The sequence below is a fragment of the Macaca mulatta genome, chromosome 3 (assembly GCF_049350105.2).
Source record: "Macaca mulatta isolate MMU2019108-1 chromosome 3, T2T-MMU8v2.0, whole genome shotgun sequence".
NCBI lineage: Eukaryota > Metazoa > Chordata > Mammalia > Primates > Cercopithecidae > Macaca > Macaca mulatta.
The window spans coordinates 145,043,179-145,061,654 of record NC_133408.1 but is presented as its reverse complement, the minus strand read 5'-3'; the positions used below and the strand labels follow the sequence as shown (position 1 = coordinate 145,061,654).

The window sequence follows — 18,476 nt, the reverse complement described above, 5'->3', positions numbered from 1 at the left end:
GAACTTTCTAATAATTGCATGCCTCACAAAGAAGTATTTCCCCATTGACTGTGCAAGCAGAGGCTGGAAAACCGTCTCTCTTGAGTGCTATAAAAAAGACTCTACATCAGGTGCGCGGGTGAGGCAGATGGTTTTCCAAGGTCCCTTATTTTTATACATTTATTTATAACTGCCTCTTCCAGAGAGAGTTTGAAGTCTCTGTATATGGTGTCTTCCAACTCTCAGCCCATATAAAATGTAGTTTAGCAACTTTGGATGAAATGGCCTTTTGTAGTTGGCTTGGGAACCTTACACCACAGGTCCTGTGACTGGTTGCAAAAATAACTTACAAATTGGCCAAACCAAAGCTCAGTACACCCTGTAGTCCTAGTTACTAAGTCACTAAATTTTGATTCCAGGGAACAGATTCTGGATTATAAATTAAGATGACTAATTTTATTAGGGCAGTCTAACTGAACTTACATGTTACTCTATTTATAATCTAGTTCAGGATAACTTGACTGACAAGCTGCATTTCAACTAACTTTTTGTATTTTATATTAGTTCAAGAAGCCTACAGGGAAATGCTCACAGCTGACAATCTTGATATTGACAACATGAGACACAAAATTCGAGATTATTCCTTGTCAGGGGCCTACCGAAAGATCATTATTCGTCCTCAGAATGTTAGCTGGTGAGTAATCATCTGGAATGAAATAGAACTGAATTACCATGTAAGTTGTAAGCTTTTGCTTCACTTTATATAGAGTCATGTACTGCACAAAGAATTTTCAGTCAATGACAGATTGCAAATATGATGGTGGTCCCATAAGATTATAACACCATATTTTTACTTACCTTTTTTTTTTCTTTTTTCTTTTTTTTTTTTTTTTTTTGAGACGGAGTTTCACTCATTACCCAGGCTGGAGTGCAATGGCACGATCTTGGCTCACTGCAACTTCTGCTTCCCAGGTTCAAGCGATTCTCCTGCCTTAGCTTCCAGAGCAGCTAGGATTACAGGCACCTGCCACCAGACCCAGATAATTTTTGTATTTTTATTAGAGACAGGGTTTCACCATGTTGGCCAGGCTGGTGTCAAACTCCTGACCTCAGATGATCCTCCTGCCTTGGCCTCCCAAAGTGCTGGGATTACAGGCGTGAGCCACCACACCTGGCCTTACCTTTTTTCTTTTTTCTTTTCTTTTTTTTATCTTTTCTTTTCCTTTTCTTTTTGTTTTTCTTTCTTTTTCTTTTCTTTTCTTTCTTTTCTTTTTTTTTTCCTTAATAGAGACAGATTCTTTCTCTGCGCCCAGGCTGAAATGCAGTGGCATAATCATGGCTTACTGCAGCAGCCTCCAACTCCTGGGCTCAAGCAATCCTCCCACCTCGGCCTCCCAAAGCATTGGGATTATGGGCATGAGCCACCATGTTTTCTGTGTTTAGATGCACAAGTACTTAACCATTGTGTTACGGTTGCCTGCAGTATTCAATACAGTAAAATGCTGTATAGGTTTGTAGCCTGGGAGTAGTAGGCTGTACTCTATAACCAAGACATGTAGTAGGCTATACCATCTGTGTTTGTGTAAGTACATTCTGTGATGTTCACACGGTGATGAAATTGCCTGACAAGGGTTAGAACGTGTCCCTGTTGTTAAGCAGTGCATGACCGTATTTTTTGGTGCTTACAACCCAGCATGTAAGTGTTTCATAAGTGTTATTGTTATTATTACTATTGTTAACACTACTGCTACTACTTTGTATTTTTCAAATTATCAAGAAGTAAATGAAGCTAAACTGGGCACAGTGGCTAATAAGTAAGCCCAGAGACTCGGAGAGGCTGAAGCGGGAGGATTGCTTGAGGTCAGGAGTTTGAGATGAGCCTGGGCAATATAGTGAGACCCTGTCTCTAAAAAAAGAAAAGAAATAAAGCAGCTGTTTTGAATATAAACAGTTATGGAAAGTGAGTTCATTTACATTTTGTTGGCATCACTGAATTATTGAAGAAATGTGTACACAGTTAACTTTTTTCCTATTTCTAAAAACTTAGATTTGCTTACAGAGCTATCCCTGAGCAAATTACCTTACTTAGGATTAGCTGTGAGTTCCAAACACTGCTCTGGTTTTCTTTTCTTTTTTTTTTTTTTTTTTTGAGACGGAGTCTCGCTCTGTCACCCAGGCTGGAGTACAGTGGCCGGATCTCAGCTCACTGCAAGCTCTGCCTCCCGGGTTTACGCCATTCTCCTGCCTCAGCCTCCCGAGTAGCTGGGACTACAGGCGCCCGCCACCACGCCCGGCTAATTTTTTTTTTTTTGTATTTTTAGTAGAGACGGGGTTTCACCGTGTTAGCCCGGATGGTCTTGATCTCCTGACCTCGTGATCCGCCCGTCTCGGCCTCCCAAAGTGCTGGGATTACAGGCTTGAGCCACCGCGCCTGGCCTGGTTGTTTTAATATCATGTTTCTAGAGAGGAAAAGATACTTGCATTCGTTTGTTTAAAAATACTTTATTGGGAGCCCAAGGTGGGAGGATCACTTGAGCCTAGGAGTTTGAGACCTGCCTCTGCAACATAGCAAGACCTTCTCTACAAAAAATTACAAAAATTAGCCTGGTGTGATGGTGCACACCTGTAGTCCCAGCTGTTTGGGAGGCTGATGTGGGAGGATTGCTTGAGCCTAAAAGGCCGAGGCTGCAGTAAGCTGTGATCACGCCACTGCCCTCCAGCCTGGGTGACAAAACGACACCTTGTCTCAAAAACAAATTTTAATACCCAGTATTATCTAAAGCTTTATTTGATAATTTTAAAATGAAATCCTAAACTAGTTGCCTATTGCCAGGAAATTATTTCATTCCCTATTTCCTTCTCTTCTCCATCTCTCTTCACTCCTCTTCTCTGGATTACAAGCAAGAGGTCCACATGGTAGCACTTTGTCTTCCCCACTCCAGAGAACTGTTCCTCCTTAGTAACAAGCTGTTGTTGGTTGTGGCACCCACTCTGCAGAAAACGTAAATGCCATAATAATTTGATCACAGCTGTACAAAGTGAAGTTTACTGCTTCTCAATTTAAAAAGAATTGTCGGCTGGGCACGGTGACTCATGCCTGTAATCCCAGCACTTTGGGAGGGCCAGGTGGGCGGATCACGAGGTCAGGAGATCGAGACCGTCCTGGCTAACACGCTGAAACCCCGTCGCTACTAAAAGTACAAAAAAATTAGCCGGGTGTGGTGGTGGGCACCTGTAGTCCCAGTTACTTGGGAGCCTGAGGCAGGAGAATGGCGTGAACCCAGGAGGCGGAGCTTGCAGTGAGCCAAGATTGCACCACTGCACTCCAGCCTGGGGAACAGAGCGAGACTCCATCTAAAAAAAAAAAAAAAAGTTGTCAGTTGTACATTTTTAAAATTTTAATTATTAATATAAAGAGATGGGGTTTCGCCATGTTGCCTAGGCTGGTCTTGAACTCCTGGGCTTAGTCAGTCATCCCACCTTGGTCTCCCAAAGTGTTGGGATTAGAGGCATAAGCCACCATGCCTGGCCCCAGTTGTACGTTTTAAAATAACTAATAGAATATAATTGGATTGAGTTGGGCACAGTGGCTCATGCCTGTAATCAGCACTTTGGGAGACTGTGGCGGGTGGGTCACCTGAGGTCAGGAGTTTGAGACCTCCCTGGCCAACATGGTGAAACTCCATCTCTACTAAAAATACAAAAATTAGCTGGGCGTGGTGGCAGGCACCTGTAGTCCCAGCTACTTGCAAGACTAAGGCAGGAGAATCGACTGAACTCAGGAGGCAGAGGTTGCAGTGAGCCAAGATCATACCACTGCACTCCAGCCTAGGTGACAGAGTGAGACTCCATCTCAAAAAAAAAAAAAAAGTGTGTGTGTGTGTGTGTGTGTGTGTGTGTGTGTGTGTGTGTGTGTGTGTATATATATATATATGCAAAACTTACGTATAAAATCTGGCCCTGCTCTGTTATTCAAGAGTCCTAACTATAATTATTTACAGTAAACTTATGTGTTTTTCTTGCTAAACAAATGATGATGAATGGCTTAGTACCTTTTATGAAAGTTCACATTCATACTTACCTTTATTCGTATGTTTTGAAGGGAAGTCGTTGCATATGATGATCCCAAAATTCCACTTTTTAACACAGATGTGGACAACCTAGAAGGGAAGCCACCACCAGTTTTTGCTTCTGGTAAGTTTACTCAGTCATCAGCTCTGTATTGACTTTGAAATGTTTCATTAAACAAAAATGTAATTTTTTTTTGAAAACTGCTCTTACAAGCATTACCACCACCCATGATTTCATTGTTGTTTTATGACCTTACTTTCACAATTATGACTGGAAGTTAGTAATTAAAACCAGTAAATCCTCCTGAAAACAAATGCATTTTTTTTTTTTTTTTTTTTTTTGAGACGGAGTCTCACTCTGTCGCCCAGGCTGGAGTGCAGTGGCCGCATCTCAGCTCACTGCAAGCTCCGCCTCCCGGGTTCACGCCATTCTCCTGCCTTAGCCTCCGGAGTAGCTGGGACTACAGGCGCCCGCCACCTCGCCCAGCTAGTTTTTTGTATTTTTTAGTAGAGACGGGGTTTCACCGGATTAGCCAGGATGGTCTCGATCTCCTGACCTTGTGATCCGCCCGTCTCGGCCTCCCAAAGTGCTGGGATTACAGGCTTGAGCCACCGCCCCCGGCCACAAATGCATATTATAGATGGTTGTGATGTTAGGTGATGGAATGTTTCTCCCCATGCCCCATAGGGAGTTACCAAAGGTGAGTGAAAATTCAGGAAGAGTCTAAAACATTAAATTGGTGGCTGGGCGTGGTGGTTCACACCTGTCATCCCAGCAGTTTGGGAGACCGAGACCAAAGGATGACTTGAGGTCAGGAGTTCCAGACCTGCCTGGCCAACATGACGAAACCCCATCTCTACTGAAAATACAAAAAAAATTAGTCAGGCGTGGTGGTGGGCACCTGTAATCCCAGCTGCTCAGGAGGCTGAGGCAGGAGAATTGCTTGAACCCGGGAGGTGGAGGAGGCTGAGGCAGGAGAATTGCTTGAACCCGGGAGGTGGAGGCTGCGGTGAGTCGAGATCACGCCACTGCACTCCAGCCTGGGCAACAGAAGGAGACTCTGTCTCAAAAAAAAAAAAATTAATTAATTAATTAAATTGGCATTCTCATCATCAAATTCTCGTTCTGTTTTTTCCCAGGCCATAATTTATTATTATTTTTTTAACTTCACATGCATGTCTCTTTTGTGTTCTTCTGTCATCTGCCCTTTTGTGAAAGTTCCTGGGTAGAATTTCGGTAACCTTTCAGCAGGTTCACACTCACAGATCTCTTACTTCCATGGTCTCATTCTCTGAGGCCCCCTGGGAAGTGGAGTCTAAGGAAAGCAGCACAGTTCTTTGTATTTGCTTAGAGATTATGTGACTCTCGCCGGTCTGTCTGCAGCTGCCTTCATTTTCTGACTGTTTTCTTCTTTCTTGCCTGGCAGAAGGCAAATACAGGGCTCTGAAAATGGATTTTTCTCTACCCCCTTCTACTTACGCCACCATGGCCATTCGAGAAGTGCTAAAAATGGATACCAGTATCAAGAACCAGACGCAGCTGAATACAACCTGGCTTCGCTGAGCAGTACCTTGTCCACAGATTAGAAAATGCACACAAGTGTTTGCTTCCCGGTTCCCTGTGCATTTTTGTCTTAGTTCAGACTCATATATGGATTTCAAATCTTTGTAATAAAAAATTATTTGTATTTTTTTAAGTTTTTATTAGCTTAAATAAATAATTTGCAATATTTGTACATGTACACAAATCCTGAGGTTCTCAATTTTAGCTCAGAATATAAATTGGTCAAAATATACTTCAGGTGCTTAAATCATAGTACAGTGTCAACTTTACAATAAAAAAAGGACTTTGGTTTAAAGTAGCAGGTTTAGGTTTTGCTACACTCTCAATAGACAGCAGGAGTATTTGACACATCTGTGATGGAGTATACAACAATTCATTTTCAGAGCAAATGCAACAAAACAAATCTGGACTATGGATAAATAATTTGAGAGCCACCACCCACAAATATAAATACAGTACTCATGCTGATTTAAATGATTTATTATCTACAAATTTATAAACAAAAAGTGATTGTCATTATCCTGCTTATGTACTAGATTCAGGCAAGCATTATAGACTTTTTAGTTGCAGTGGCTTTTGCATTTATATTATCAGTGCCTTGCAGGAACATTGCATTGATGGCGCTTTTTCTTTCTTCTTTTTTTTTTTTGAGACAGGATCTCACTCTGTAGCGCAGGCTGAATTGCAGTGCAATGCTGCAATCCTCAATCTTGCACTGCAGCCTTGACCTCCCAGGCTCAAGTGACTCTCCCACCTCAGCCTCCTGAGTAGCTGGGAGTACAGGCGCACACCACCACGCCTAGCTGATTTTTGTATTTTTTGTAGAGACAGGGTTTTGCCATGTTGCCGAGGCTAACTCCTGGGATTACAGGCGTGCGCTGTGCTGGCCAGGCTTTTTTTCTTAATGTAAACGTGTACAGCTGTTTTATTAGTTAAGGTCTAATTTTCACTCTAGTGCCTTTTATGTTCAGAACTCTTTCCACTGGACTAGTATTTGCTCAAAAATAAATAATGGTAGAGAAGAAAACTATAAAAATGGACAAGGGCTTCTTCTATCATTAGCGTTTCCCCTTTGTCACCAATGGCTTTGGTATTTCCATGTCTGGCATTGCATAAACTTCTCTAGTGTGAAAGGATAAATATGCCTTTCTAAAGTTGTATATCATAATTGTATCAATTTTTATTTTCTATGATTTCTAGAAACAAATGTAATAAATATTTTTAAAATCTCCTTTCTACTGGTTATGTAAATAAATAAATATATCAAAATGAATGCAGGTAAGAATATTGACCTTGACTAAAGGTAAGGAACTAAATGAATGAGGGATCCTCATCAGAAGTGGTGTTGACGCCAAAATGTGTTGTGATCAGCTGTGAAGTATGAGGATAATCTGAGTCAAATGCTATGAATAATTGACTGTGTTGGACTGGACTGCAGGTTATTCTTACATTGGAATCACTCACTCACCTTCCATTGTGCTTTATGGAGTAGAAAAGAAAGGAATGGAAAAGCACTACCATGTCAGGAGCATCGCACCATGGGAATGTGAATGACATTTGTCTTGTATCTGGTAGTAGAAACGAGATTGAGAACTGTTTCTCAACCCTTTTGTTTTAATGACATCCACCACCACACTGCCGAGGCTTTAGAAAGATTGGAAATATCATGGTAAATTACATATATTTTTTATTTTTTATTTTATTTTATTTTATTTTTGAGGCACAGTGTTGCTCTGTCATCCAGGCTGGAGCGCTGTGGTGTGATCTTGGCTCACTGCAACCTCCCGCTACCAGGTTCACGTGACTGTGGTGCCTCAGCCTCCTGAGTAGCTGGGATTACAGGCACCCGCCACCGGGCCTGGCTAATTCTGTACTTTTAGTAGATGCGGAGTTTTGCCATGATAGCTAGGCTGGTCTCAAACTCCTGGCCTAAAGTGATCTGCCCACTGCTGCCTCCCAAAGTGCTGGGATTACAGACGTGAGCCACCATGCCCAGCCCAGTAAGTTATCCTTTTAGCTAGCTAGTTTTGAAAGAATATTTTGTCCTAGGTCAGGCACGGTGGCTCACACCTGTACACTTTGGGAGACCCTAGTGGGAGGATTGCCTGAGCCCAGGAGCTTGAGACCAGCCTGGGCAACATAGTGAGACCCTGTTTCAAATATATATATATTTTTTGTCTTACAAAAGCTAAATGTGTAATAAATGTATAGTAGTCCTGTCTGTACCTTCCAGTAATAGCTAGAGTTCTCCTTCATCCGACTGAAAATTATTTATGAAGGGATCTTAGTGTTTCTGTTGCAATTGCACTCAGCAGTTCTGCATTTACGGTTGAGTATCCCTTACACAAAATGCCTGGGACTAGAAGTGTTTTGGATTTTCAGGTTTTTTTCAGATTTGCACTTCAGCTTACTGGTTGAAATCCAAAAATCCAGAATGCTCCAATGAGCAAGTTTTGGATTTTGGAGCATTTTGGATTTTGGATTTTCAGATTTGGGATTCTCAACCAGTATAAATTTGCATTCCAAAACAAAAGTGAAGCTAAACTTGTGTTTTCTTCATCTGGGAAGTACTTATGGCTCTATCTGATACATTAATTTTCCTGGCTGTATTAACTAATACCAGTTGGAACATGTCTCTTCATAAACACCAGTGGATAAATAATGATTCAAGGGGGATTCTTCAAGCTGTTTTGAGACTCGGGGGGCACACCACCTAACTCTAAGGACTTAGTCAACCTGGAATAAATCACTGCCTTAGCATAGAATTCAGAACATTTTTTGTTCAGAAAGGGAGGAAGTTTCTCTTGGGCAAATGTACAAAGCCTGAAAGCAACCTTATCCTCAACATAAAAGTATAATTGCTTCCTAAATTTTTGCCTAAAAGAAATAATAAAGGATCATTATTTTTATTATAATGTAAAACCAACACTGTTCCGTAACAGGAAAGGAAGCTAAATAATCAAGATTGTTCTTTCCAATGTTTTTATTCATGGTTTCATGTTGTAGATAATAACCAGACTGCTATTATACTGGTTTAAAAAATCCTGATTGCTTCCTGAATCTTCATGGTTTCATGTTGTAGGTAATAACTAGACAGCCATTATACCAGTTTAAAAAATTTCTGGTTGATTCCTGAATCAACCAAAAAATTGGTAACAGCTGCAATAGTACATCAGTACTGAAAACTTCAGTTGCTCCAGGCTGTAGGAATTAAATCAACTGGTATTTGCCCTGGAATGCATTTCGTGGTCAATTTGCACTTAAAAAAATAAGGATGTGTGTGTATAATACAAAATAGAATACATATAAATGTTTTATAGCTACCAATGTGCACTGATGTGCATGTGCCTTTTTGAAACCAAAGCCGACCTGGAGTGTACCATGTAGTTTTTTATTTCAGACATATGAAGAAATGAAACCACACTGGAAGAATGACAAAGCTGAGTATGGCCAGCTTCTCATCTTTGTAAATTCAAAAGCATTTGCTTGCTCAGCAAAGGATAACTTTAAGGCTTTCTTTGTTCAATGAAATCTGCTTTCCGGCCGGGCGCGGTGGCTCAAGCCTGTAATCCCAGCACTTTGGGAGGCCGAGACGGGTGGATCACGAGGTCAGGAGATCGAGACCATCCTGGTGAACACAGTGAAACCCCGTCTCTACTAAAACTACAAAAAAAAAAACTAGCCGGGCGAGGTGGCGGGCGCCTGTAGTCCCAGCTACTTGGGAGGCTGAGGCAGGAGAATGGCGTGAACCCGGGAGGCGGAGCTTGCAGTGAGCTGAGATCCGGCCACTGCACTCCAGCCTGGGCGACAGAGCGAGACTCCGTCTCAAAAAAAAAAAAAAAAAAAAAAAAAAAAAAAAAAAAAAAAAAAGAAATCTGCTTTCCCACTAACTAAGTAGGGTAGAACTTAGTTTTGGATCATGAACACCTTGGAATATCTGAGGGAGAAGTATAGACATTGCTTCCAGGAGAAGAAAAGTGGGAAAGTGTATCCATATGTGTGTGCATGTGTCACAAATTCATGCAAACTTTTTATACAATTTTAGGGGCTTCAATGTGTTCAATAAGACCCCCTACTCTAGGTAAGTGCTTTCCAAACTGCAGGATCTTAAACTGCAGGATGTATTTCAGGAAATCCAGGTAGAATATGAAATACTGCATTTCTAACCAACTCCCAGAGGGTACATGTGCTGCTGTTAAACACGAAGCAGTCAGGCTCCAGACCTGTACTGGCCAGCACAGTGGCCACTAGCCATGTGGCTATTTAAACTTGACTTAAGCTTCTCCGTCACAGTTTCAACTGCTCCATAGCCAAATGTGTGGCTAGTGGCTCTGTCGTATATAGCACTGACCCAGTTAGTAAATCACCTGAGATACAAAGGAGAGTCTACATTGATCAGATGTAATACTGTTGCAGGCTGGGCGCTGCAGCTCATGCCTGTAATCCCAGCACTGGGAGGCTGATGCGGGCAGATCACCTGAGGTCAGGAGTTCGAGACCAGCCTAGCCAATATGGTGAAACCCCATCTCTACTAAAAATACAAAAATTAGCCAGGCATGGTGGCACGTGCCTGTAATCCCAGCTACTCGGGAGGCTGAGACAGAATTGCTTGAACCCAGGAGGCGGAGGTTGCAGTGAGCCAAGATCACACCATTGCGCTCCAGCCTAGGCAACAGAGGGAAACTCCATCTGGAAAAAAAAAAAAAAAAGGTAATACAGTTGCAAATGTTGCAGAATTTCTGCTCCTTAGTTCAGCTAAATCCAGGTTCTTGTATCATGACCAGGAAAAGCCAGGCAGGCAGACACATTGAAGGGTGAGGGGAACAGAATTTATTGGGCAAAAGAAAAAAAAACTCTCAGCAAAGCAAGAGGGGTTTCTGCTAATAGTCCCCACCTCACAGATTGATTCCAGGCCATACACAGGAACTGAGGAACCCAGGCTCCTTCCCCCTGCAAGCAGCATGAACTTCCATGGCTCCACCCTGTTCTCCTAGTGCTCAGGCCAGTCCAAGATTCTCCTGGGATCCTCCCCCGTATCTTCCTCCGGCATCGATCAACACGTGGTGATGCTGATGATTACAGGCAAACAATGAATATATCTGCAAAAGGGATTACATTGTAATTAGAGCCAAGGTTCATATTGATGATCTAAGATTTCACACTTGAGATCGCTAAGAGCCTTCCTTAAACTCGCTTCCATGCTTCGTATTTTTTGGCTTCCTCCAGAATCACTAATAATTCTTTTTTCCTTGTTTGTTTGTTTGAGCCGGAGTCTCACTCTGTCACCCAGGCTGGAGTGCAGTGGCGGGATCTCAGCTCACTGCAACCCCTGCCTCCTGGGTTCAAACAATCCTCCCACCTCAGCCTCCTGAGTAGCTGGGACCACAAGTGCGTGTCACCATGCCCAACTAGTGTTCTTGTATTTTTGGTAGAGAAAGAGTTTTGCCATGTTGGCCAGGTGGGTCTCGAACTGCTGGGCTCAAGTGATGCACCCGTCTCAGCCTCCCAAAGTGCTGGGATTACAGGCATGGGTCACTGCTCCTTGCCTTTTCTTTCTTTGCTACCCTTGTTCAAAGGTTTTGTCAAACCATTCTTAAGGCATGTGGCGTTGTTACTCCATACAGGAAATTTACCCTCCACCCCCCAAAAAAGTCATAATTGTTGTAATTAAAAACTCCTTGGTTGTAGCTTCTTATGAAAGCAGCAGCTGCAAAAAGCAGGAATGGCCGGAGAGCCCATATTATTGTGTTGTCCTACGGATATACTGTGTTGATTTTCTGTTACGGCTTATCCAGCAGTGCTAGACTTCTGGAAAGTACCCAGTAGGTAAAAAGAGATGACAACAGGAAACTGCAATGGGAGAAGCTATTCAAAGCCCCTGTCTCCTAAGGCATATTTAAAATCCCTTCAAAAGTCCTACATGGATCTTTAGAGCAGCTTTGTCCGATACAAACATGATGTGAGCCACGTATGTAATTGAAATTTTCTAGTAGCCTTATTAAGAAAATAAAAAGAAACAAGTAAAATTAATGATGTAGTTTCTATAAAGCAACATATCCAAAATATCATTTCAACTTATAAGTAATATAAAAAACTCAATATTTTACATTCTCTTTTTTGTACTAAGTCTTTTTTTTTTTTTTTTTTTTTTTTTGAGACGGAGCCTCAAAAAAAAGCCACCGTACCCGGCCATGACTTTTTAAGACTTAGTACAGCCAGGCGCAGTGGCTCACGCCTGTAATCCCAACACTTTGGGAGGCTGAGGCTGGCGGATCACAAGGTCAGGAGATGGAGACCATCCTGGCGAACACGGTGAAACCCCGTCTCCACTAAAAATACAAAAAATTAGCCGGGCATGGTGTTGAGTGCCTATAGTCCCAGCTACTCGGGAGGCTGAGGCAGGAGAATCGCTTGAACCCGGGAGGCGGAGGTTGCAGTGAGCCGAGATCGCGCCACTGCACTCCAGCCTGGGAGACAAAAAAAAAAAAAAAAGAAAGAAAAAGAAAGCCAGTGTGTATTTCACACTTAAAATATGTATCAGTTTGGACTAGCTGTATTTTTAGTGTTCAGTAGTCACTTGTGGCCAATGGCTATCACAGTGGACGCTGAGTCTTCAGAAAGATCACTTGTTCTTTGTTGCATGTCACCAGTATAATGGTAAATTTGAGTATTAAGGTTAGATTTTTAAAATTGGGAATATGTAGGTTGGAAGCACAGCTAGTTAAATATGATTTTGAAATGCTTACTGGATTGTTAAGTTTTATACTGATTGGGAGTAAATACTTTTGCTATGGGAGCACATAACAAGCATGACTGTTATTAGGTTCTAAAATATTTCAGTGTTTGAAATTTTCCAAGCAATTCAGATAACACCCTACAATTTTCTTTCACCTATAAATAATGAAAAGCTAATCCTTACTGCAGCCTCTATTTAGATTTTATTTATTTGTTTATGTATTTATTTTTGAGACAGGGTCTCGCTCTGTTGCCCAGGCTGGAGTGCAGTGGTGTGATCTCGGCTCACTGCAACCTCTGCCTCCTGGGTTCAAGTGGTTCTCGTGCCTCAGCCTCCCAAGTAGCTATGATTACAGGCGTGAGCCACTGTGCCTGGCCTTCTATTTAGATTTTAAATTCCATGTTCATGGAATACAAATTGAGGTTTGGGAGATGAGAATAAGGATAGAGCCAGAAGCAAAAAAAAAAAATTGTGAGAACAGTTAGCACATGAAGCTGAGAACTCAGGTTGTACAGGATGGCAAGGTGATTAGGCAGGGCTGAGGTTATGTTTTGGTTTTTTTAATGATAGCTTAATTGAGGTATAATTTACATACCATACAATTCACTCATTTAAGTGTACAAAGGATTTTGGTATATTTGGAGTTGCGCAACCATTATCACAATCATTTCTACGTTTTTTTTTGTTTTTTTTTTTTCTGAGATAGTCTCACTCTGTTGCCCAGGCTGGAGTGATGCGATCTCAGCTCACCAAAACCTCTGCCTCCCAGGTTCAAGTGGCTCTCCTGCCTTAGCCTTCCAAATAGCTGGGACTACAGGTGTGCGCCACCACGCCTGGCTAATTTTTGTATTTTTAGTAGAGATGGGGTTTCACTATATTGGCCAGGCTGGTCTTGAACTCTCGACCTTGTGATCCGCCTGCCCCAACCTCCCAAAGTGCTGGGATTACTGGCGTGAGCCACCGCGCCCAGCCCATTTTTACATTTTTGTCATCTCAAAAAGAAACTTCAAACACATTAGCATTGACTTCCCATTATCACCTCAGCCCCAGCCCCTGGCAACTGCTGCTTTCAATCTCTGTTGATTGGTCTCTTCTAGTCATTTGATATAAATGAAATAAATATGCAGGACTGACTTTCATTTAGCTGTTTTCAAGGTTTATCCAGCTTGTGATGTAAAAGTACTTTATTCCTTTTTTAGGCGAATAATACTCCATCTGTGAATATACAACATTTTATATATGTTCATTAATTGACAGACGTTTGGGTTGTTTCCACCTTCTGGCTTCTATGAATAATGCTGTTATAAACATTTCGGTAGGAGTTTTTGTACGGTCATATGTCTCCATTTCTCTTGAGTATAAAGCTAGGAGTGGAATTTCTGTGTCATACGATAACTGTGTTTAATCTTTGAAGAACTGTCAAAATGTTTTCCTAAGTAGCTGCACCATGTTACATTCCCACTAGGAGTGTATGACAGTTCCATTTTCTCCACATCCTCGTCAACACTTGTCGTTATCTGTCTTTGTGATTGTAGCCATCCTTTTGGGCATAAAGAGGTTTCTCAGCTGGGCGTGGCGGCTCACACCTGTAATCCCAGCACTTTAGGAGGTCAAGGCGGGCAGATCACTTGAGGTCAGGAGTTCAAGACCAGCCTGGCCAACATGGTGAAACCCCATCTCTACTAAAAATACAAAAATCAGCCAGACATGGTGGCACACGCTTGTAATCCCAGCTACTTGGGAGGCTGAGACAGGAGAACCGTTGAACCCAGAATGCAGAGGTTGCAGTGAGCCAAGACTGCGTCACTGCACTCCAGCCTGGGTGAGAGAGCCAGACTTCATCTCAAAAACAAAAATAAAAATAAATTTAAACAAATGAAAATAAAGTGGTTTCTCAAAATAAAGTGGTTTTGATTTGCATTTCCCTGATGACAATGTGGAATATTTTTTGTATGCTTATTGACCATTTGTCTATTCTTTGGAGAAATGTCTATTGAGATCTTTTGCCCATTTGCGGGGTGCTATTTTTCTTTATGTTGTTGAGATCTAGAGTTCTTTGTATGTTCTAGGTACAAATCCTTTATCAGGTATACGATTGGCAAATATTTTGTCCCATTCCTTGGGTTGTCTACTTTCTTTCTTTCTTTTTTTTTTTTTTTTTTTGAGACAAGACACTGTTGCTCAGGCTGGAGTGTAGTAACAAGATCACGGATCACTGAGGCCTCAACCTCCCAGGCTCAAAAGTAGCTGGGACTATAGGCACACACCACTACAGGCTAATTTTTGTATTTTTGGTAGAGATGGGGTTTCACCATATTGCCCAGGCTGGTCTTGAACTCCTGAGCTCAAGCCATCTGCCTGCCTCAGCCTCCTAGAGTGCTGGGATTACAGGCCTGAGCCACTAAGCCTGGCCTATCTTTACTTTCTTGAGGGCTGGGGTTTTGTTTTGTTTGCTTTGTGTGTGGTTTTTTTTTTTTTTTTGAGATGGAGTCTCCCTCTGTCACCCAGGCTGGAGTGCAGTGGCGTGATTTCGGCTCACTACAACCTCCCCCTCCCAGGTTCGAGCAATTCTCCTGCCTCAGCCTCCCAACTAGCTGAGACCACAGGCACATGCCACCACGCCCACCAGATTTTAGTATTTTTAGTAGAGACGGGATTTCACCATGTTGGCCAGGATGGTCTCCATCTCTTGACCTCGTGATCTGCCTGCCTCGGCCTCCCAAAGTGCTGGGATTACAGGTGTGAGCCACCGCGTCGGCTGAGGGTTGGGTTTTAAAGTCTGCAGGAGGTATTCTTTATTGAGATTTTGTTTGTAAACTTAAGTTTCTATGGTGTCCATAATAACTAGATTGCTGTAGTGTTCACAGTAACAATCTGAAATGGATTTTCATGACTGGGAGGGCTCAGGGTTAAGCACAAGAATTCACAACCATAACTTTACAGGATGAAAATAGTCAGGCACTGCCAGGCGCAGTGGCTTGAACCTGGGAGGCAGAGGTTGTAGTGAGCCAAGATCTCGCCACTACACTCCAGACTAGGTGACAAAGCAAGACTCCGAGAGACTCCGTCTCAAAACAAACAAACAAGAACAGCAACAACAAAACAGGCGCACTTGGGAGCGCTTTTGTTTCAGCTCAGTTCAGCTCCACCTGCACCCTCTGAGAGCTACAAATGGGGAACATAACTCTCCTTAGCCCAGCACCCACGCCTGTTCTTTACTAGCCACATTCATCCTGTTTTCTACATTTCTCTCTTCCTGTTTACAAAATTAATTTTCAACATAGAAGATCTTACTACCTGTTTTGGCCTAGACAGAAATGTTTCACTACCAAAAAACTTGCTCGTCAAGCTGACACAGAGTCATTCCACTTAACAAGTTAGCCACCTTCCATTAGCTTATCCCTTTGGAAAGATGACAGAGTCTTAGTTGATCCTTTTTTCTAATAATAATATCTGTCTAATAAAGTGGAGCTAACGTCTGCTTCTTTCCTGTGCCATCCTGGTTTCTTAGGACCCCTGTGCATTAATTAGGAGGAAGTCATGATGTGGATAACTCCAAAAAGTGAAAATCCAAAATTAAATAAAGCACTGGAGGCTGCCATGGTAAAGAGGAAAGGACATCAAACCAGGAGTCAAAATGCATAGGCTGAAGTCCTGGCCCTGCCACTGACTGTTGCTCAGAGACCTTCAGAGATCCACATCCCTCCTCTGGACCTCAGCTTTCTCCAGAGAATCCCTCAATGCTAACTGTTGCAGAGTACTCCATGGAGCGCACCCATCACAAGTGGACAACACAGAGCTCCAGGGATGGACATCAGATCACCTCTAACTCCTCATCACCCTAAACAACATTGTCATCAACTCCATTGCACATGTCTCATTGTGGACCCATCACAGCACCATCAGTTCCCACTGTTGCAGGCTAAGGAAGAAGCCTGTACATCCCATCTGGGTGGGATTTGCTGTACATGGTCCCATCTGGGTAGGATTTGCTGTACACGGTCCCATCTGGGTGGGATTTGCTGTACATGGTCCCATCTGGGTAGGATTTGCTGTACACGGTCCCGTCTGGGTGGGATTTGCTGTACATGGTCCCATCTGGGTAGGATTTGCTGTACACGGTCCCGTCTGGGTGGGATTTGCTGTACATGGTCCCATCTGGGTAGGATTTGCTGTACACGGTCCCGTCTGGGTGGGATTTGCTGTACATGGTCCCATCTGGGTAGGATTTGCTGTACACGGTCCCGTCTGGGTGGGATTTGCTGTACATGGTCCCATCTGGGTAGGATTTGCTGTACACGGTCCCGTCTGGGTGGGATTTGCTGTACATGGTCCCATCTGGGTAGGATTTGCTGTACACGGTCCCGTCTGGGTGGGATTTGCTGTACATGGTCCCATCTGGGTGGGATTGGCTGTCCACAGAGGTAGGAAGATGAAGTGATGCCAAGTAGGATCATCTTCCCTCCAGAACTTGGGCCCACTCTTCCAGGAGTTGTCATCTATGCTTGGAGCAATAACCCATTTTCTCTCCTCTCTTAGCGTATGAATTTTTCACTACTTTAGAAAACTGCTGGCCAGGCGCAGTGGTTCACGCCTGTAATCCCACCACTTTGGGAGGCCAAGGCAGGTGGATCACCTGAGGTCAGGAACTTGAGACCAGCCTGGCCAACATGGTGAAACCCCGTCTCTACTAAAAATACAAAAATTAGCCAGGCGTGGTGGTGGGTGCCTGTAGTCCCAACTACTTGGGAGGCTGAGGCAGGAGAATTGCTTGAACCCAGGAGGCAGAGGTTGCAAAGAGCCGAGATTGTGCCAATGTACTCCAGCCTGGGCAACAGAGCAAGACTCCATCTCAGAAAAAAAAAAATTGCAATATACATTTATAACCAAGTCCACTTTCTTTTTTTTTTTTTTTTTGAGACGGATTCTGGCTCTCTCGCCCAGGCTGGGGTGCAGTGGCCAGATCTCAGCTCACTGCAAGCTCCGCCTCCTGGGTTTACGCCATTCTCCTGCCTCAGCCTCCCGAGTAGCTGGAACTACAGGCGCCCGCCACCTCGCCTGGCTAGTTTTTTGTATTTTTTTAGTAGAGACGGGGTTTCACCGTGTTAGCCAGGATGGTCTCGATCTCCTGACCTTGTGATCCGCCCGTCTCGGCCTCCCAAAGTGCTGGGATTATAGGCTTGAGCCACCGCACCCGGCCAAGTCCACTTTCAAATAACACCATACTGCTTCATGAGTAGTACAGGTCCTTCATGGATAGTACAGATACTTTATAACAGTATTTGCTGGCCAGGCGCAGTGGCTCATGCTTATAATCCCAGCACTTTGGGAGGCCAAGGTGAGCGGATCACTTGAGGTCAGGAGTTCAAGACCAGCCTGGCCAACATGGTGAAATCTCGTCTCTACTAAAACACAAAAATTAGACAGGCGCAGTGGCGGGTGCCTGTATTTCCTGCTACCTGGGAGGCACCCCAAGTTGGGATCGCACCATTGTACTCCAGCCTGGGTGACAGAATGAGATTCTGTCTAAAAAACAAAAAATAAAAACAAACAAACAAAGACAGTATTTGCAACTCCTTTCTACTGGCTTTCTAAAGCAAAGAAACATGGATTTCATTGATTACACGTTTCCAGGCTATAATCACGCAATTCCTTCATGCTATTATTACTTTGAATGGTCATCTATTAGCTCAGTTAATAAGAAAAGTAAAAGGTTATTTTTATTCCTTCTCAGATTCTCTTCTTTTCTTGATGTGCATGAGCGTTTCTGACCTACATCATTTTCCTTTTCACTGAGGAACTTCTTTTAACACTTTTTGCAAGGCAGGTCTGCTGGCAATAAATTCCCTCAGTTTTTGTTTTTTGAAAAAGTCTCTTTCTCCTTCGCTTTTGCAAGATAATTTCACTGGATGTAGAGAATTCTAAGTTGGTGGGTTTTTTCTTTCAATACTTTAAATATTTCACTCCACTCTCTATATTTTCATGGTTTCTGATGAGAAGACCAGTGTAATTCTTGTGCTTGTTCCTCTATGGGTAAGGTGTTTTTTCCTGGCTTCTTTCGAGATTTTATCTTCGATTTTCTGCAATTTGAATATGATATGCTAAAACATAGTTTTTATAATATTTA

The 18,476-nt window shown here is 42.9% G+C and overlaps 1 protein-coding gene across 3 annotated transcripts in view; it reads left to right on the top strand.

Annotated features, from left to right (window-relative positions):
- PUS7 (pseudouridine synthase 7) overlaps positions 1-6,844 on the top strand; it is a 67,631-nt gene extending 60,787 nt beyond the window's left edge. For all 3 annotated transcript variants that reach the window (XM_077997161.1, XM_001089755.5, XM_077997162.1), the window contains 3 exons: positions 544-673; positions 4,082-4,173; positions 5,477-6,844. In XM_077997161.1, coding sequence (XP_077853287.1) covers positions 544-673; positions 4,082-4,173; positions 5,477-5,613 — 359 coding nt within the window. In that variant the 3' untranslated portion in view covers positions 5,614-6,844. The remainder of the gene's footprint in view (positions 1-543; positions 674-4,081; positions 4,174-5,476) is intronic.
- The last annotated feature ends 11,632 nt before the right edge of the window (positions 6,845-18,476 follow it).